Source organism: Indicator indicator, chromosome 6 (genome assembly GCF_027791375.1).
Source record: "Indicator indicator isolate 239-I01 chromosome 6, UM_Iind_1.1, whole genome shotgun sequence".
NCBI classification, from domain to species: Eukaryota; Metazoa; Chordata; class Aves; order Piciformes; family Indicatoridae; genus Indicator; species Indicator indicator.
Window position 1 is genome coordinate 29170773 of NC_072015.1, and position 21278 is coordinate 29192050.

General features: G+C 46.6%; 1 protein-coding gene across 1 annotated transcript; it reads left to right on the forward strand.

Moving 5' to 3' along the window:
• Nucleotides 1-876: 876 nt before the first annotated feature.
• Nucleotides 877-19703, forward strand: APCDD1 (APC down-regulated 1). Its single transcript, XM_054381603.1, is given in 6 exon segments — nt 877-912; nt 914-949; nt 951-1141; nt 4594-5125; nt 16227-16548; nt 19252-19703. Coding segments are annotated over 6 exon segments (1569 nt in total).
• The last annotated feature ends 1575 nt before the right edge of the window (nt 19704-21278 follow it).

Genomic DNA, 21278 nt, shown 5'->3' on the forward strand with positions numbered 1-21278 from the left:
GTCTCAACAGGCCCTGCTAAAAAGTCTTCCTGTCTTTTTTGCAGGTCCCTTTAAGTACTGAAAGGCCACAAGAAGGTCTCACTGGAGCCTTCTTGTGTCCAGGCTGAACAACCTCAGCTCTCTCTGCCTGTTCTCATAGAGAAGGGTTCCAGCCCTCAGATCATTTTTACGGTCTCCTGTGGACCTGCTTCAGCAGGCCCATGTCTTTCATGTGCCAAGGACTCCAGAGCTGGACCCAGCACTGCAAGTGGGGTCTCACCAGAGTGGAGTAGAGGGGCAGAATCCCCCCTCATATTTTGTGAAGCAAATTTATTTAGTGGATATTGGTGGGATGACAGAGTGGAAGAGGTTCTCATATTTATTCCCTCACTACAAGAAAGTCATTGAGGTGCTGAAGCAGGTCTGGAGAAGGGCAACAAAGCTGGAGAAAGGTCTACAAAACAGGTCTTACGGGGAGCAGCTGAGGGATCTGAGGTTGTTTAGCCTGGAGACAAGGGGGCTGTAGTGAGGTGGGGGTCTTTTCTCCCTAGTAACAAGTAATAAGACAAGAGTAAATAGCCTCAAGTTGCACCAGGGGGGGTTTAGGTTTGGTATTAGAAGAAACTTCTTCGCTCAAAGGGTTCTCAAACACTGCAACAGGCTTCCCAGGGAGGTGGTTGAATCCCCATCCCTGGAGGTGTTTGAAAGATGCAGAGATGTGGTGCTAAGGGACATGGTTTAGCACTAGACTGAGAAAGATGATGGTTGGAATTGATATCTTAAAGGTCTTTTCCAACCAAAATGATTCTATGACTGTTTTTTTCAGGTGAGAAAAGAAAATGTAGGCTGGACTTTCCCAGACACATAACAACACAAACAAGTGTCATTCAATACAAGATGTTCATAACCTTCTTTATCGTGTTGAAGCCCTTCTTACGAAGCAGAGTCTCATGATAATTTAACCTTTGCCTTTTACAGGGCTGGGAGAAGGTTCTGCCCTTCTTCACCCAGACAGCAGGTCCCACCCTCGGTCCTTGGAGAAGAGTGCATGGAGGGCTTTCAAGGAGTCACAGTGTCACCATATGCTGAAACACCTTCACAATGGAGCCCGCATCACTGTGCAGATGCCTCCCAATATTGAGGGTCACTGGGTCTCTACTGGGTAAGGAAAGAGAAAACAAGATGCTCAAGTAATCTCTGTGGAAGAGAAGAGGGGAATGAAGAATAGGTATGATTCTAAAGGACATTGGTTTAGCACCAAACTTGGTGGAGTTAGATACTGTTTACAAAGGCCTGTAGTGATAGGATGAGGGGCATTGGTTTCAAAGTAGAGAAGAGTAGATTTAGATTGGATGCTAGGAACAGGTTCTTTACCATGAGGGTAGTGGAACACTGGAACAGCTTGCCCAGGGAGGTGGTTGAGGCCCCTTCCCTGGAGATATTCAAGGTGAGGCTTGACAGGGCTCTGGGCAGCCTGATCTAGTTGAAGATGCCCCTGCTGACTGCAGAGGGGGTTGGACTACGTGACCTTTGGAGGTCCCTTCCAACCCAGACCATTCTGTGATTCTATGATCAAAAATGGTTCTATGATTCTGTGAAGCAGAGAGGTAAGAATGAATATTCCCCACCTTGAACAGTACTGGAAATAGTTTTCTTTAATATGGTGATGCTCTAAATTCAAGGTGCTTTCTATATGTCTGCATAAAAGGAGAAGGAGCAGCAGTATGTACATTAAGAAAGCATGCTGTAAAGCTGTCTTGATGAATCAATTTATAGCCTGGATTTTAAACAGCATGCTGTGAAATATCTTTAAATCTCTCTCTGAATAGGAAGGATCCCAACAAGTTGCCAAAATGGATGCTTATCCAAACAGAACCTTGTCCTGTCTTTGACTCCACGCATCAGACTCATTGAATAGGTCCTTGTTTTTACAGCCTGTGTCTAGCACAGGTTTTATTAGCAAAAAGAAAGAAATGAAGAAGCAGTATTTCTGACCCTCTCTCTACACGATGAGTTGTAATTCAGAGAGTATTCATGCCCTCTTTGTCTCAGCAGGCAGTACTCACAGGCTTATTAAAAGTGACTTGGAGCAGGAAACACTTCAGGGGGCTGTTTAACAGAAGGGAGAGTATTTACCTTAAGCAGTATATATATGACAAAGGGGACAAGTTTGAAGGCTTTCTATAGGAAGTGGAATTTAACTGCCATTTACATCTTCAGAAAAAATAACAACAAAACAACCACCACCAACAACAAAAAACCCCAAACAACGAAACCCCCCAAAAACCAAAACAAAACCAAAAAAGAAACAAAACCAAAACAACAACTAAGTTTTGTACACTATAGGTTGGGGACTGATCTGGTGGAGAGAGCTGAAAGGGAAAATGACCTGGGGGTCCTAGCTGATGGAAGGTTGACCATGAGCCAGCAATGTGCTCTTGTGGCCAAGAAGGCCAATGGCATCCTGGGGTGTATTAGAAGGGTTGTGGTCAATAGGTTGAGAGAGGTTCTCCTCCTCCTCTACTCTGCCCTGGTGAGGACACAGCTGGAGTATTGTATCCAGTTCTGGGCACCTCAGTTCAAGAAGAACCTTAGGGAACTGTTTGAGAGAGTCCAGCGCAGAGCCACAAGGATGATAAAGGGAGTGGAACATCTCCCTTGTGAGGAAAGGCTGAGGGAGCTGGGGCTCTTTGGCTTGGAGAAGAGGAGACTAAAAGGTGACCTGAAAGTGCTGAGAGGATGGAGCCAGGCTCTGCTCAGTGATGCCCAATGACAGAACAAGGGGCAATAGGTGGAAGTTGAGGCATAGAAAGTTTCATGGAAACATGAGGAAACATTTTTTCACTGTGAGGGTCATGGAACACTGGAACAGGCTGCCCAGGGGAGTTGTGGAGTCTCCCTCTCTGGAGATATTCAAGACCTGCTTGGATGTGTTCCTGTGTGACCTGCTGTAGGTGATCCTGCTCTGGCAGGGAGGTTGGACTAGATGATCTCCAGAGGCCTCTTCCAGCCCCTAACATTCTGTGATTCTGTAAAAAACCAAACAAAACCCACAAAAAATACTCCAAAATCTAAATATTGCATGGTCCAAATTCACACCAGGTAGAATTTTGGCATTAACTGCCACCCCTGTTGAAAATCTGATCGGAAGAGCTGAGGGCATTAGGAAGAATTCTTTCCCTGAATGAGTAATCAAGCACTGGAATAGGCTTCCCAGGGAGGTGGTGGAGTCACCATCCCTGGATGTGTTCAAAGGTCATTTAGATGTGACTCTTAGTGATGGTTTAGTGGTGAACTTGGTAGAGGAGGGATAATGGTTGGACATGATGATCTCAAGGGTCTTTTCCAACCTGAATGATTCTATGATTCTGTGACACAGGCCAGAGCTGGTGGAGCTCCACTGAGAAGCTTCTACAGCAGCACAAAAGTCAGTTTGTACTTTTCTCTGGATGTTTGGCATTTCACTTTCTAGTGATATCATCTCTTTTGCTAAATATGCCACACAAAAGGGAAGACTGGATGTTTAATAAGCTGCTGCTTTTTTTTTTTTTTTCTGAGAGGAATTGAGTCACATGGTGGTCCCTATACAAAAAGATAAAGCAAAACATGGCTCAAAACTGTATAAGCCTACAAAGATAAAGCCCTTAGATATGATCACCATGAAGCAATATACTAATCCCTGCATAGCAGCAGAAGAAATCATTGGTTAACTGGCAGCCTACAGATGCCTGGTTCCCATTTGCTCCTGTCCATGCTAGAGGGATATTAGTACCCAAGTGTCTCTGTTGGACCTGTGGGGGCTTCACAGAATCACAGAATCATCTGGGCTGGAAGGGACCTCGAAAGATAATCTAGTCTGAGCTCCCTGCACTGAGCAGAGACACCCTCAACTCGATCAGGTCACCCAGAGCCCTGTCAAGCCTCACCTCATGTATCTCCAGGGATGGGGCCTCAATCACCTCTCTGGGCAACCTGTTCCAGTGCTCTGCCACCCTCATTGTATAGAACTTTTTCCTAACATCCAATCTAAATCTACTCTTTTCTAATTTCAGACCACTTCCCCTCATCCGGTCACTGCAGGCCTTTGTAAACAGACCCTCTGCAGCCTTCTTGCAGGCCCCCTTTCAGGTACTGCAAGGTGGCAGTTAGGTGTCCCTGGACCCTCCTCTTCTCCAGGCTGAACAACCCCAGCTCCCTCAGTCTGCCTTCACAGCAGAGGTGCTCCAACCCCCTGATCATTTTTGTGGCCTTCCTCTGGACCAGTTCCATCAGGTCCCTGTCCAGAGCTGGACACAGTACTCCAGGTGAGGTCTCCCCAGAGCAGAGTAAAGTGGCAGCATCACCTCTCTGGATCTGCTGGCAACGCTGCTTTTAATGCAGCCCAGGCTGCCATTGGCCTTCTGTGCTGCAAGCTCACACTGCTGCTCATGTCCAGCTTCTTGTCCATCAGCACCCCTGAGGCCTTTTCCTCAGGGCTGCTTTCTGTCCCCTCCTCCCCCAGCCTGTATTGAGAGTGCTATTCTGACCTCACGGCTCGGTCTCGTCACCTGTGGCATACTTGAAATGAGTAAAAAGGCTAAAAAGTCCTTCCTGTCTCTTTCTGTTTTCCCACAGCTGTGAAGTCAGAGCAGGCCCAGAGTTCATCACCAGATCTTACAGGTTCTACCACAACAACACATTTAAGGCCTATCAGTTTTATTATGGTGGCAATCGCTGCACCAACCCCATCTACACCTTAGTCATCCGTGGCAAGATACGGCTCCGCCAGGCGTCCTGGATCATCCGAGGGGGCACCGAGGCCGACTACCAGCTACGCAGCATCCAGATCATCTGCCACAACGAAGCAATAGCCAAGACATTAAGTGAGCTGGTGAACCATACCTGTCCTGGATTTGTACCAGAGGACAGTCCCTGGGAGCAGGACGTGAGCTACGATTTGCTGAGAGAAGATAATGGCTGCGAATGCACCAAAGCTCTCAATTTTGCCATGCACGAACTCCAGCTGATCCGTGTGGAGAAACAGTACCTGCACCACAACTTAGACCACCTGGTGGAGGAGCTGTTTCTTGGAGACATTCACACTGATGCTACTCAGAGGAGGTACTATCGACCCTCGAGTTACCAACCTCCTCTTCAAAATGCCAAAGTAAGTGTGTGTCTGTCTGATCTCTGTATAAGATACCAGTGAGAAATCCCACGTTAGTTATAGGGTCACAGGATGTTAGGGGTTGGAAGGGACCTCTGGAGATCCTTGAGTCCAACCCCCCTGCCAGAGCAGGACCATAGAATCTAGCGCAGGTCACACAGGAATGCACCCAGATAGGTCTTGAAAGTCTCCAGAGAAGGAGACTTCACAACCTCTCTGGACAGCCTGTTCCAGTGCTCTGTGACCCTCACAGTGAAGAAGTTCCTCCTCAAGTTGAGGTGGAACCTCCTGTGCTGTAGTTTCTATACATTGCCCCTTGTCCTATCAGAGGGTGCAACTGAGAAGAATCTGTCCCCTCCTTCTTGACACCCAGCCCTCAGATATTTGTAAACGTTTATTAAATCCCCTCTCAGTCTTCTGGTCTCCAGACTAAACAGCCCCAGGGCTCTCAGGCTCTCCTCATAGGACAGTGCTCCAGTCCCTCAATCATCCTTGCAGTCCTCTGTTGGACTTTCTCCAGCAGATCCCTGTCCCTCCTGAACTGGAGAGCCCAAAACTGGATGCAATACTCCAGGTGTGGTCTCACCAGGGCAGAGTAGAGGGGCAGGAGAACCTCCCTCGATCTGCTGGACACACTCCTCTTAAGGCACCCCAGGATACCATTGACCCTCTTGACCAGAAGGGCATATTGCTGACCCATGCAGAACTTGTCACCCACTAGGACTCCCAGGTCCTTCTCCACAGGGCTGCTCTCTAGCAGATCACCTCCTAAGCTGTACTGGTGCAGTTTATTATTTCTTTCCACATGCAGGACTCTGCACTTACCCTTGTTGAACCTAATTAGGTTCCTCTCTGCCCAGCTCTCCAGTCTGTCCAAAAACCCCAAAAAATTAATCTTTGCATCAGCTGCCATGAAAGAGTCCTTTGGTTGTAGCTAGCCATGAAGTTCTCTATACCAACAGGTTCTGAACTTGTCCATCTGTCCTAGTGTTTGCCAAATGTAGGAAGAATAGTAGCAGAGACACTTTTTTTTTCTTCTTCTTCAAAGTCCAAGCAAACATGCCACTGAAAGGTTACAACCCTTCTTCTTTGAACTCTTTTCCTTTTCTAATTGTTGCTCCACAGGGACCCAGCTGAAAATGAGTTGAAATGCTAAATTGAGTTTAAAACTACAAGTCACAGCCTCCTCTGGAAACTGGACACCTTGAATAAATAGAAACCTTAAATCAACTTGTTTTTTTAAGGTTCCTACAGTCATACCAGGAGGTTGGGGAGGCCAGGAAATTGCCTCTGAAGTGAATCAGGTGTATTGTGTGGAATCTTTCATTTCAGGCTTTCTTCATTTCCTTTTTTTTGTTTGTTTTTGTTTCAAACTTATAAAGGCCTGCCTAAAATAAGCTAAGAGGGTTCACATTTTGAGTTAAATTTATAGTTCAGCCTCTATATATAAGAAAGTTCCACCCAACTCAAGAGTTTACACAGCCTGTAAGTTGGATGTGGTAGTCACATTCATTACTTCTGTGGTTGAGATGAATGGTAATTAAAAGCAAATGATTGCTGGCTATGTTAGGAATGCCAAAGCCACATGATCAGGACTTTAAACAAATAGAATTGGACCTTCTCCAGATCCCTGCAGTGATTTTCACCACAGGATGGTAAATCAAAAGGGTTGTCCAAAAAAAAAGAAAACCAGACAGCTTTATGCTGAGCTACAAATCTGAATGAACTCACAGATTACTGTATCTCAAGTGTTCATATAAAATCAGGGATCTTTTAAATGTATTTCATAAGTCATCTCTTAAGGCCTTATGAATTCTCTTAGATAAGAGCATACCTCAAACAAATTCCTCCTGTGAAATAAATACATGGAAGTTCCTGGGTGGAGCTGATGAACAGGTCACTGAAGAGGTTGATCCTAGCATTCCTCTAGATATTGAGAGCAATGTGCTCTTGTGGCCAATGGTATCCTGGGGTGTATAAGAAGGGCTGTGCTTAGTAGGTCAAGAGAGGTTCTCCTCCCCCTCTACTCTGCCCTGGTGAGGCCACATCTCAAATATTGTGTCCAGTTCTGGACCTCTCAGTTCAAGAAGGACCTCAGGGAACTGCTTGGGAGAGTCCAGTGTAGAGCTATAAGGATGCTGAAGGGAGTGGAACATCTCCCTTATGAGGAAAGGCTGAGGGAGCTGGGGCTCTTTAGCTTGGAGGAGACTAAAGGGTGACCTCATTCATGTTGATAAATATGTAAAGGGTGAGTGCCAAGAGGATGGAGCCAGGCTCTGCTCAGTGATTCCCAATGACAGGACAAGGGGCAATGGGTGGAAGTTGAAGCATAGGAAGTTCCATGGAAACATGAGGAAAAAATTCTTCACTGTGAGGGTGACAGAGTACTGGAACAGGCTGCCCAGGAGGGTTGTGGAGTCTCCTTCTCTGGAGACTTTCAAAACCCACCTGGATGCATTCCTGTGTGGCCTGCCCTAGGTGATCCTGCTTTTGACAGGGGTGATACCCATTGGTACTTGCTGATGAACATCTTAGATGTCTATTGATGTTGTGAGTTTATCAAGATGTTCGAGTTGTTGCATGTGGAGCTTCTTTAGCCAGCATGAGGGAGCATATGGGTGGTAAGGGCTGGATGAGGGAACTGCTTGACCATCATCGTGCACATTATGCAAGATGTCTCCTATTAGGACAACACCAAGGAGCTGGGTACTTGGTCATAAAATCCCACCTTAATTACTAATGCCTCGTAGCATGATAGAAGGCTTGAAGGAAGCATTCATTCACGCTGCAGGAGGCCAGAACATGTTTTTGGAGATATCTGCTCCAAAAATGACAGGAAATGTGTACCACAGCAATACTGGGAGGCTTATTTCACATGTGACTGCATCAGCAATAGAACTTTGTAAACAAAGAACTCTTTGTGCTCTTTTATCATCTGAGAGAGTAAGGGGAAATATCAGAGCAGGGCTGTGATGACCAGTCCTTCCAGTTAGAGCTTTATTTAGGAATGAGGCTGGAGTGGTCTGGGACAGCACAAGAACCCTAAACTGTCTGGAACATCAAAAGAAGCCTAAGCTGTGCTAGAATAGCCTTTCTTCTGCTTTTGCCATGCTCTGACATTTGCTGGCCATGCACTTCCGGTAAAACATTTTTCCCTTGAAAACACAATTCCAATGGATTGGTTCTCTGTAGCAAGTTGGGAGCTGACCTCCAACAGGACCTGGCATTTGCAGCTGATCCACATTCCACGTATGGAGACTGGTGGTTGGGCTCTCCTTTAGCCAGGAGGTCAAAGAACAAAGTGCACAAAGACCTCTACTACAAGAGGGAAGACAGAGACTAGAGAGAAGGCAGACATTTTGTTATGATGAAGATAGTCAAACATTGCCATAGGTTGCCCAGAGAAGTGGTAGATGCCCCATGCCTGGAAACATTCCAAGTCTGGTTGGACAGGGATCCGAGCAACTTGATCTAGTTCAAAAACTGTGTAGACATGGCACTTCAGGACATTGTTTAATGGCCATGGTGGTGTTAGGTCAATAGTTGGACTCAATGATTTTAGAGGTCTTTTTAAACTGCAACAATTCTATGATTCTATATTCCTGCTTAGTGTGGGGGTTGGACTAGATGACCTTCAAAGGTCTCTTCCAACCCAAACCAGTCTGTGATTCTATGAAAGATTTGTGTGCTCTTTGTAACTCAGTGACTCTTGAGTTACAGTGCTCTGTACTTGAGGAGGTCCCAGGGAAACATGAGCATAAGTTAATACGTAGATGAGAAAATCTGCAAAACTTTACCTCAACCAAAAAGTGTGATTTTGGAGAACAGAACCCCTTTGCCAGAGCAGTGCCACTAGACTTCTAGATGAAACCTACACTAGAAGGGTTTCTTTTGTACGTTATTACTTGCAAATAACTCTTGGTTAGGGAAATGGTGAGGGGCAGTGAAGAAAGAATATTCAAAGAATGTTCAAATAGGTTAATTCCGAGTTTATGAACAACAGTGCAGTGATACCCTCCAGAGATAAGCAAACAACTTCTAGCTAATGCTGGTCCTTGCTATTCCTCAGCAGCACTGTTGGCTGTGGCTTCTTTGAAGATGCTTAGTGCCTACATTAGGGCTAGACACGGGCTGAAGCACGAGGCTGCTTCTCATCTCTGTGTGAGCCTTCAAGAGCTCAGAGTTACTTTTAAAACCCCCTTTGATGATTTAGCTACCACTGTCTGTTCTACCACTGCACCAACAGCCTGTCCAAACACAAATAAAGTACCAGATATCAAAATCATAGAACAGAATCATGGAATCATAGAATGGTCTGAGCTGGAAGGGATCTCCAAAGGTCATCTAGTCCAAACCCCTCTGCATTAAGCAGGGACATCTCCAACTAGATCAGGTTGCCCAGAGCCCTGTCAAGCCCCACTTTGCATATCTCCAGGGATGGGGCCCCAACCACCTCCCTGGACAACCTGTTCCAGTGCTGAACCACCCTCATAGTAAAGAACATATTCCTAACATTCAATCTAAATCTGCTCTTTTCGAGTTTGAAGCCAAAATCAATGATTTAGCCTAGCAAAATCCTTCAGATCAACTCAACAAACCCATCTAAATTAGTAACACCTTCCTTGGTTTGGACATATAACCACAGTTGCTTTATCTTCTGTAAGAGGGAAAAACTTGCTGATAATACTGCTCCATGGTTCAGAAGGATGGATTAGTTTTTAAAGCTGTAAGAAACACATATGGCAGCTTTATTTTGGAATATTCTCTTCCTGAAGATGGGCATTCAAGCAGTCCCTTCAGGTTTTCTAGGATATTTTTCTTGTTGATCCTTCCCAAAATATTCATAGATTCATAGAATGTTTTAGGTTGAAAGGAAACTCAAAGATCATCTAGTTCCAACCTCTCTGTCATGGGCAGGAAGACCCTCCACCAGACCAGGTTGTTCAAGGCCTCATCCAACCTGGCCTTGAACACCACCAGGGAGGGGGCATCCACCACCCCCATAAATTATAGAGTCACAGACTGGTAGGGATTGGAAAGGATCTCTGGAGATCATCCAGTCCAACCCACATGCTAAAACAGGGTCACCCACAGCAGGTTTCCCAGGATCACAATGTTGAGGTGGGTTTGGAATGTCTCCAGAGAAGGTGACTCCACAACCTCTCTGGGCAGCCTGCTTCAGGGTTCTGTCATCCTTGAAGGAAATAAGTTTTTCCCCATGCCTTGTTAGTATCACTTCAATGGGACAGATGGCATGCAGCCACCTTCATCTGAGCAAAGGGGCAGTGTTCTCCTTGTTCTTGACTTTTGCCCAGACTGGAGTCGTTTATGTGAAAGAAGAGCAAGCAGAAGACTTCAGCATTTCATGTTGGTTGTGTTTTTCACACACGTGTATTTCAGTTTCATGCAAGGTTGTGCAACAGAAGGACATCGTAGATCAGACAGTTGTGTAATGGTGGTGCCTTCAGATTCTTTCACTATCTTTCCTTTCATGGGAGCAGTTAATAAAAACCATTCCTCAGTATCTTAAAATATACTGTATGTGTTTGCAGATAAATCTGAGCATATCTCCACCCTCCTTCCTGATTGCAGCTTCTCTGTTCCCCACCAAAAGCAATCCCAAACTGACAACCCTGCAAAAGAGTTACCACTCTCTCCAGCATTTCACTTGCTTCAGGATTTTTTAATTAAAGCTTTAAATCTTTGTTATTCTTCACCCCCCTTGGCAGGCTGAGTTACAGCCGTGTCAGCCGTGCTCGTCAACTCCCCAGAGCCAGCTGAAGGCACGTCAGCCAGCTCGGCTTCGTATGATGAGCTCATGGAAAGCCTGCAAATTATCACTTTTGTGGTGGAGAGAGATTGTGGCCATTTGTTAAAGTGTTGTCCTGCTCTAAAGTTATCTGCAGTGGTGGAGGAGTGGAGCTTGGTGCTACATTGAACAAGTCATAAAGTGTCCTTTCGGTGGCTTCGGCTCCTTGGCAAAGTGGGCAATATGATGAGTCTAGTTGGAGGCCTGGATCTAATGGAGGCCCTCAGGGGTCAGTACTGGGACCAGTGCTGTCCTATATATTCATCAGTGACCTGGATGAGGGCACAGAGAACACTGTCATCAAGTTTGCTGATGACACAAAACTGGGTGGAGTTGCTGACACACCAGAGGGCTGTGCTGTCATTCAGTGAGACTTGGACAGGCTGGAGAGTCGGGCAGGGAGAAATTAAATGAAACCAAACAAAACCAAGTGTAGAGTCTTGCATCTGGGAAAGAACAACTCCATGGATCAGTATTGCAGACTGATCTGCTAGAGAGCAGTGAAGGAGAAAAGGAACTGGAGGTCCGAGTGGATGGAAGGTTGACCATGAGCCAGCAATGTGCTCTTGTGGCCAAGAAGGCCAATGGCATCCTGGGGAGTATTAGAAGGGCTGTGGTCAGTAGGTCGAGAGAGGTTCTCCTCCCCCACTACTCTGCCCTGGTGAGGCCACATCTCAGACATTGTGTCCAGTTCTGGGTCCCTCAGTTCAAGAAGGACCTCAGGGAACTGTTTGAGAGAATCCAATGTAGAGCTGCAAGGATGCTGAGGGGAGTGGAACATCTCCTTTATGAGGAAAGGCTGAGGGAGCTGGGGCTCTTTAGCTTGGAGGAGACTAAAGGGTGACCTCATTCATGTTGATAAATATGTAAAGGGTGAGTGCCAAGAGGATGGAGCCAGGCTCTGCTCAGTGATTCCCAATGACAGGACAAGGGGCAATGGGTGGAAGTTGAAGCACAGGAAGTTCCATGGAAACATGAGGTGGAATTTTTTCACTGTGAAGGTGATGGAACACTGGAACAGGCTGCCCAGGGGAGTTGTGGAGTCTCCCTCTCTGGAGATATTCAAAATCTGCCTGGATGTGTTCCTGTGTGACTTGCTCTAAGTGATCCTGCTCTGGCAGAGGGGTTGGACTGGACGATCTTTCAAGGTCCCTTCCAACCCCTAACACTCTGTGAAAGCCATCCAGCATTTTTTGTTGAGTTGGAAGCATTTCCCTGAACTGATGCTCAAGGGTTGGTTTCCATCTAGGATCACCCAATTACTAACACTAAAACTTGGCCTCTGGTTTTCTTGGGTAGTGAGATTGAAAGCAGCCTGATTAAACGTGTCTCCTTCCATTCCCATTTGGCCATGCCCATGACACAAGGCATTCAGGTGGGTGTGAGAGATCACTGCTAAGCATGGCTTTTCTTTCTCTTCTTCTTGAAATCTTGGAACATTTCCAGAGAAGAGCAACAAGACTGAGAGGTTTGGAGAGTAGAGGAGTGGCTGTGGGAACTGGAAGTTTAGTTTGGAGAAGAGAAGCTGAAGGGAGATCTTATTGCTTTCTACAACTACCTGAAAGGAGGTGAGAGTGAGGCTGGTGTTGGTCTCTTCTTCCTAGTTACCAGCGATAGGACAAGAGGAACTGGACTTAAGTTGTGCCAGGGGAGGTTTAGGTTGGATATTAGGAAAAAATTCTTTCCTGAAAGAGTGGTGAGGTGTTGGAACAGGCTGTCCAGGGAGGTGGTGGAGACACCATCCCTGGAGATGTTCAAGAAGTGTGTAGATGTGGTGTTTCAGGATATAGTTTAGTGGTCATGGTAGTTGAGTTACTGTTGGACTTGATGATCTTAAAGGTCTTTTCCAACCTTGATGATTCTGATTCTTCGGTGATTTCCCTCATGGTAATGTGTGCATTCACATGGCAGGGCTTTCCTATCTCAACTTTTATGACTGTAGAACTCTGCAAAACCCTGGACCACTGGTTAGGTCTGTACTGCACACATAGTTCAAGCCTGAACCCATGCTTGAGAAAATCCAGTGCCTGGTCCCTCACCACACATCTGCCTGCAATGGGGATGTGCAACATGTGTGCAACATGCCAGACCCAGCCACTGCTACATGGCCCATCCCATGACATTGCATAAACAATGGGGTGCATCAAGAAAGGTGTGTTCAGGTCGAGGAAGGTTCTTCTTCCCCTCTACTCTGCCCTGGTGAGACCACACCTGGAGTATTGTGTCCAGATTTGGGCTGTCCAATTCAAGAGAGACAGGGATCTGGAAGAGAGAGTCCAACGGATAGCCACAAGGATGATTAGGGGACTTGAGCATCTCCCCTGTGAAGAGACACTGAGAGACCTGGGGCTGTTTAGTCTGGAGAAGACTGAGAGAGGATCTGACCAGTGTCTATAAATATCTGAGAGGTGGGTGTCAAGTGGATGAGGCCAAGCTCTTTTCAGTGGTGCACAGTAATAAGAGAAGGAACAATGGCTTCAAGCTTGAACATAGAAGATTTCACCTCAACATGAGGAGAAACTTCATTACAGTGAGGGTGACAGAGCACTGGAACAGGCTGCCCAGAGAGGTTGTGGAGTCTCCTTCTCTGGAAACTTTCAAAACCCACCTGGATGCATTCCTGTGTGGCCTGCCCCAGATGATCCTGCTTTGGCAGGGGGGTTGGACCTGATGATCTCTGGAGGTCCCTTCCAGCCTCTAACATTCTGTGATTCTGTAATGTCAGACAAGCTGGCCATAGGATCCATATGAAAATGGAAGCCCTTGTTATAAGAGAAACCTGACCTTGGAGTCAAGGTCAGGTTGGAGAGAGCTCTGAGCAACCTGATCTAGTTGGAGATGTCTCTGCTGACTGCAGGCGGGTTGGGCTAGATGTTCTTTAAAGATCCCCTCCAACCCAAACCATTCTATGTGATTCTATATGGAGATATCACATAATTCTATATAATTTCCAAAACACTTTGGGAAATTGCTGTGCAATTTTAAAGACCCTGCAGGTGCAAAACAATCTAATTAGAAAACTAATTGGGTTCACCACTTCTCAGAATTGTCTACTTCTTTTCCTTAGCCCGGGTGAGCTCTGAACTGCAGTGGTCCCACATCTGCCCCAACACCAGGATTTCTGTAACAGGAGCTGTCGTAGTTTTGCATAATTTAGATTTACTACACACCACAACGTTCTATGCCTTTGTCTTCTTAATGTGTCTGGTCTGCTAAATACCAGCTATTTGCAACTATAAAAGGGGACAGAGAGAGCCTGTCAGAAAACTATCAATACCCCAAAATCCTCTGTATTTTTTCCCTCATTTTGTGAAAAGAAACATTTGCTTTTCAGAGAAAAAAATGGAATACCAGAAAATAAAATTTTGCTTTCTGTCTCGTTTGTTGCAGACTGTATCACAGAATCACAGAATGGTGGGGGTTGGAAGGCACCTCTGGAGATCATCTAGTCCAACCCCCATCCTAAATCAGGGTCACCCGGAGCAGGTTGCCCAGGATCACAATGTCCAGGCAGGTTTGGAACCTCTCCAGAGAAGGAGACTCCACAACCTCTCTGGGCAGCCTGTTCCAGTGCCTTGGCACCCTTACAGCAAAGAAGTTTTTCCTCCTGTTCAGATGGAACCTGCTTGGCTTATGCCCATTGGAAGGTGGAAGTTTCTGTATTCCAATTTGTGCCCATTGCCCCTTGTCCTGTCACTGGGCACCACTGAAAAGAGTCTGACCCTATCCTCTTGACACCCACCCTTTAGATATTTACAAGCCTAAATACCTTCTAGCAAGACCCCAAGCATTAAACCCACGGCATTGTACTCCTCAGATAATCAGAGGAGATGTTCATCCTGTCCACTGCTGCTTTTATTGCTCTTCAGTTTATGTCATGCCCAAATGAGGTTTTTATTAGAGTATTTAATAGCGTTTGGATTCAAATGTCCTTTGCCTCCATCCCCTGTTTTCTTTGAATGTCTGTTTCCAGAAAATAATCTTTCCCTGAGACAAATGGAAAGGGAGTGATTTGCAAAGCCTCAGCTTCAGTAATTAAGAGCCAAAAGAATCCAACCTAAAAAAAGGCAAGAGCAAAAGATAAAGTCCTTGTTAAACATAAATAATCATAGAATGGGTTGGGTTGGAAGGGACCTTCAAGATCAGCTAGTTCCAAGCCTCATTTTTACTCCATTATTTGTTTATTACTCCATGATTAAAGCAAATTGCCTCATAACAAAACTAAATCTTCCCCTTGGATAAAAATTGTACCTAGGGAGTTTACACAGGACCACAGAGGTCACAGAGCCAGATGAACTACAGACAGCTCAAAAATCTCTATGTGAAGTTTTGCAGTGACTTAACCTGGATCTTCCTTTAGTTTGCCCAAGGAGTCATAGACTCATAGAATGTCTGGGGTTGGAAGTCATCTGCACTGAGCAGGGACATCTGCAACTAGAGCAGGTTGCTCAGAGCCCCAGACAACCTGACCTGGAATGTTTCACAGAATCACAGAATGTTAGGGGTTGGAAGGGATCTCGTCTAGTCCAATCCCCCTGCCAGAGCAGGACCACCCAGCACCACATCTACTCAGCTTTTAAATCCCTCCAGGGATGGGGACTCCACCACTGCCCTTGCAGCATGTTGCAGGGCTTGACAGCCTTTTGGGGGAAGAAATTTTTCCTTATGTCCAATTTAAACCTCCCTGGCACAACTTGAGGCACTTTGCTCTTGCCCTAATAGTTGAAAGGAATCCTGATAGACACCAGCATCTAAACCATTGAACTGCAAAGTTCATTTCAGAGAAATGCAGATGAGGGAATCATCTCTTAGCTGCTGGCCTGATGTGCAGTCTTATGCCTACAAAACCTGGATAGAGTCATGTTGTAAAGTTCTGGAACGGGGAACTGTTCAGGGAAGTGGTGGAGTCCCCATCCCTAGAAGGATTGAAAAGCTGTGTAGATGTGGTGCTGAGGGACATGGTTGAGTGGTGACCTGGCAGTGCTGGGTTCACAGCTGGACTGAATGGATCCCAAAGCCCACTTCCAACCCTGACAATTCTGTGATTCCAATCAAAACGATTCTATGATTCTACATTTCAGGTGCTTGGGAGGGGGAGGGCCTGCAAGAAGACATGAAAGAGCTAAGGAACAGCACAACATATCCCTTACAACACAACATAACATACCCCTTAAAACACAACATATCCCTTACAACGTGGAGCCGGTGTCACTTCAGCATGGAGCAGCCAGCCTGATTCATTGTCCTGTCACAGCTAGTGCCTAACAGGGGTTCCTCTCTGCTTCATTCCAGAACCACGACCGCACGTGCATCGCCTGCAGGATCATCTACAGGTCAGACGAGCACCACCCTCCCATCTTGCCCCCCAAGGCAGACCTGACCATCGGGCTGCACGGCGAGTGGGTGAGCCAGCGCTGCGAGGTGCGGCCAGAGGTGCTCTTCCTCACCCGCCACTTCATCTTCCACGACAACAACAACACCTGGGAGGGTCACTACTACCACTACTCCGACCCCATCTGCAAGCACCCCACCTTCACCATCTACGCCAAGGGGCGCTACAGCCGGGGAGTGCACTCGGCCAAAGTGATGGGCGGCACCGAGTTTGTCTTCAAAGGTAGAGTGCTTCACAGCCCTGGGGCAGGGATGGAGGGGCCACGCAGTTATGGACCAGAGCAGGGCTCACTCCTCGTGATTTGACAGCTGATGACTTTCTTCTGTCCTTTCCTGGAGTTAGACATTTGGTGGGAAGATTACAGGGGTTGCGTGAATGCTCAGCAAAGCTGTACAGCTGTACTATATTGCACACCACCAAAGCAATCAATGCTGCATCCAGTTCTGGTGCCCCCATCATAAGAAGGGCACTGAGCTGTTGGAGCGAGTCCAGAGGAGGGCCACAAAGATGACCTAAGGGCTGGAGTACGTCTGCTATGAGGACAGGCTGAGGGAGCTGGGATTGTTTGATCTAGGGAAGACAAGACTCTGGGGGGGACCTTGCAGCTGCCTTCCAATACCTGAAAGGAGCCTACAGGAAGACTGGAGAGGGACTTTTCATAACAGTGTCTAGCAAAAGGACAAGGGGGAATGGTTTTAAGCTGAGAGAAAGCAGTGTTAGACTGGATCTTAGGAAGAAGTTCTTCAGTATGAGGGTCGTGAGAGTCTGGAACAGGCTGCTCAGGGGGATTCCTCCTCCCTGGATGGGGTTCAAGGTCAGATTGGACCAGGCCTTGAGCAGCTGAGTCTAGTCGTGAGGCATCCCTGCCCATGACAGGGAGGTTAGAATAGATGATCTCCAAGGCTCCTTCCAACCTAAGCCATTCTATGAATACTTATTTGAGTCAGGGATCTTTAACAGCACAAGAAAACAAGAGATCACATCACTAAGGCTTGGAGTCCAGTGGACAGACTTCAAGCATCTAAGCAAAGTGTCTAAGATCTGTATCCTAGGGCTCCTTCAGCAGGGAGACAAAAGCATCTTCAGAAGGCATTTCAGGGTCATAAATGGTATAAATAATTTTCTGGTGGAGACAGGTAAAGCAGTGTGGTGGCTTGACCCAGGCTGGACTGAGCTGCCCACCAAAGCCACCTTGTCACGTCCCTCCTCAGCTGGACAGAGATGAGAAAATACAAGGCAGGCTCCTGGGTGGAGACAAGGGCAGGGAGATCACTCAGCAATTAACCATCATGGGCTAAGAAGACTCAGCTTGGGGAAATTAGTTTAGGTTATTACCAATCAAATCAGAGAAGGGGAAGGAGAAATAACTAAATCTAGAAACACCTCTCCACCCTTCCCTTCTTCCTGGGCTCAATTTCACTCCCAATTCCTCTGCCTCCTCTCCCTGAGTTGTACAGGGGGATGGGGAATAGGTTTGCGGTCAGTTCATCACACATTGTCTCTGCTGCTCATTCCTTCTCAGCAGGGAGGCCTCCTCACACTCTTCTCCAACAGGAGGCACAGGCTGCAGGGGAATTTCTGCTCTGACACCTTTTCCCCATCCTTCATCACTGACCTGGTGTCTGCAGAGTTGTTTCTCTCACATAGGTAACATAGGAAGATAACACAGCTGTGGTGCTTTCCAGATCTTCCAATTGGAACTAATGATTTCATTAGCTTTGTGGGGGAACAGATGTTTAAAATGATGATAAATGCTTTATAAACAGCCCTGCTTATGGATGGATACAGATGGCAATAAAACATGAGCTGAGTTTTATTGCTTCCTCTTTTATCTGTCCTCTCACATAACCAGTCAGGCTTTATCTGTAAAGAATTGTCTGGGATTGATGAAGAGAGGAGGGGAGAGGGAGAGGGGACTTTGGGGAGATCTAGTAGCTGGAAAGGGACTGTTTAGAAAGGCCTCTAGTGATAGGACAAAGGGCAATGGTTTGAAGTTAGAGAATAGATTTATACTGGACATTATGAGCAAGTTCATTTCCCATGAGGGTAGTGGAACACTGCAACAGGTTGCCCAGGGAGGTGATTGAGGCCAAACCCCTGGAAATACTCAAGGTCAGGCTCAACAAGTTTCTGGGCTATTCTCTAGTGGAGAGCGTCCCTGCTCACTGCAGGGAGGTCAGACTAGATGACCTTTGGAGGTCCCTTCCAGCCCAAGCTGTTCTATGATTCTGTGAAAAGCTCTGGTTAATCTTGGCTAAGATATGTAGCCATCAGGTTTTCTTCAGAGGAGTAGCGTGTTGTGTGTGAGAAGCAGTTATGTCAGAGGTGCAACTTGATGTAACCAGATTTGCTGGTCACACCTGTGATGCGAAAAACTGTTTTAAAAATGGCCAGCCAATCCTGATTGGACAGGGTGTGTGCCAATCCATGTGTTGTCTTAGCTTTTCTTTATAGAATCAGAGAACCATTTTGGTTGGAAAATATCTTTAAGAGCATCGAGTCCAACCATTCTCTTAACTCTACTAATTCTGGTGCTAAACCATGTCCCTCAGCATCATATCACTGCATCTTTCAAACACCTCTAGGAATGGGGATTCAACCACCTCACCATGGAGAGCCTGTTCCAGCATTTGAGAGCCCTTTCAGTGAAAAAATATCTTCTAATACCCAACCTAAACCTCCCCTGTTACAACTTGAGGCCATTTCCTCTTGTCTTATGACTTGTTACTTGGGAGAAGAGACCAAGCCCCATCTTGCTCTACAACCTCCTTTCAGGGAGTTGTAGAAAGTGAGAAGGTCTCCCCTGAGCCTCCTTTGCTCCAGACTAAACAACTCCAGTTCCCTCAGCTGCTCCTCATCAGGACTGTCTTCCAGACCAGTTGTTTCTGCCTCTCTGCTGACACCTCCTCTCTTCCTCTCTCGCAGTAAACCACATGAAGGTCACCCCCATGGATATCTCCACTGCCTCGCTGCTCAACGTCTTCAACGGGAACGAGTGTGGGGCCCAGGGCTCGTGGCAGGTGGGGGTTCAGCAGGACGTGACCCACACCAACGGCTGCATGGCGCTGGGCATCCGCCTGCCGCACACCGAGTACGAGATCTTCAAGATGGAGCAGGACGCCCACGGCAGGTACCTGCTCTACAACGGCCAGAGACCCAGCGACGGCTCCAGCCCCGACCGGCCCGAGAAGAGAGCCACCTCCTACCAGATGCCTTTGATTCAATGTGCTTCATCAGTACCCAGACCTGAAGAGTCACCAGAGGAGAATAAAATCAGGCTGTACAGCAGTGGGGCGCCAGAAGAGCAGCCCAGCAGCCCGGCCCTTGCTGTGCTGCTGTTGGTTTGTACTGTGTCATATTGGGATGTTCTCAGATAGAAATGAGCACACAAAAAACCCCACAAAACCAAACCCACCTTAATTTTTCATGACTACAGAGCCAAGGATTCCACCAGGCTGGGGGTTGTTTTTCTTCTCCAAGAAAGGGACATTTATTTTCTTGATGCACTTGAATGCCTGAGAACTGTTGTTCTGTTCCTTACTTCTCCCCACTCCCCCTTCTTCTCCTTGAATCCCAAATGGCACTCGTTTGATGTTTGTGCTTTGAACTTCATCCAGTCTGATCCCTGGCCTGACATGACTGCACAAAAGTAATTGCACTTTAGGACTGCAGAGATTTTTTTATTTTTGGGTGGGGAGAGGGAGGGAGTCCCCTTTTATGGTTATTTGATAACTGCTGGGGTGAATGTTATGATCCTGCTTCCATCTCTTACCACTGTGGTACTCTTCTCCCTCATGTTCCTGTTTCTCATCTGAATTTAGCTCTGGGGAAGGGCTCAGTGTCATGCCTGTGCCAGGAGAGTAGCTTCCCCCTTCTGACTTCATAGCCCTGATGCGTAGAGAAGGAAATCCACAAAGATTTGTCTTGGCATAATCTCAACAAGAAGAAACAGCAAATCAACAGCCCTCTCCGTTCAGATAGCGCTGAGTGGGCTGATCCTGATAATTAAAAAAATACTCAAAGTAATTGGAGCTCTTTTTACAATCATTAAGTTGTAAAAATAACCAATGGCGGCAGCTCTTATTCTATTTCCATAGCTTTGAGGCTTCCCTTTTTATCCAGGGAGTAGTTACAACCAAGCCCCCTCCAAGCTAGGCAGTTTTTCTGCCTGTTGTGCACAGCGCAGCTGAGCTGCTGATACAAGGCTGCAGGGTCTCCTTCTGCTTCCACATTCCTGAGACCTTCCACACTCCCCATGTGGAGTAAGATGCATCAAGTGTAAGGTCGTAGCATTTCTTCATCAGTATCAATAGCTTCTAGCTGCCCAGTCGAGTACTGTGTGAGAAAAAGCCTCTAATTTTCAGCATTGTAGGGAAAATATGTCTAGAAGGAAGGTGTTCCAGCTCCCCACTCTGTGCTGTCTGCTGTAGCAAAGGGCTTCTATGAAAACTTAAGTGTGGACCTTGCTAGCAAAACCAGAGCAAAAAGCCACTTTAGCAGCAAATGGCTATGCTCAGCTTCCCCCTCCTCAAAATCCATGTCTTCTCAGAGCTGGAACAAAATTGGTACACCTGGGTTTTGAGACAGCAGGAAGAAGGGGAGAAGGAACAGCTATAAACTGAATGCCAGGTCAGATCACATTTCTCTCCTCAAGACAGATGAAAAGTCACAGAAAACTCATTAAGAGTCAAGAGCTTAGAGAGGGTCAGTAATGACCAGAGAAAGTGTTTCTCCAGCCATCTGATACCAGATTCTCCTTCAGCCTGCTGCAAGGAGCTGAAAGCCAAGTCACCAGGATGAATCAAACCCTGTGAACAGCTGCTCTGAACATCAGTTCTTGATGGTTTATCTGCACCACACAACCACACCTATGTGAAAAGTCAGTTCGGGATCAGACATCAGGAGCACAGTTTTAACAAGAGAGTCAAGAAGGAGACATGATGCCACTGAAA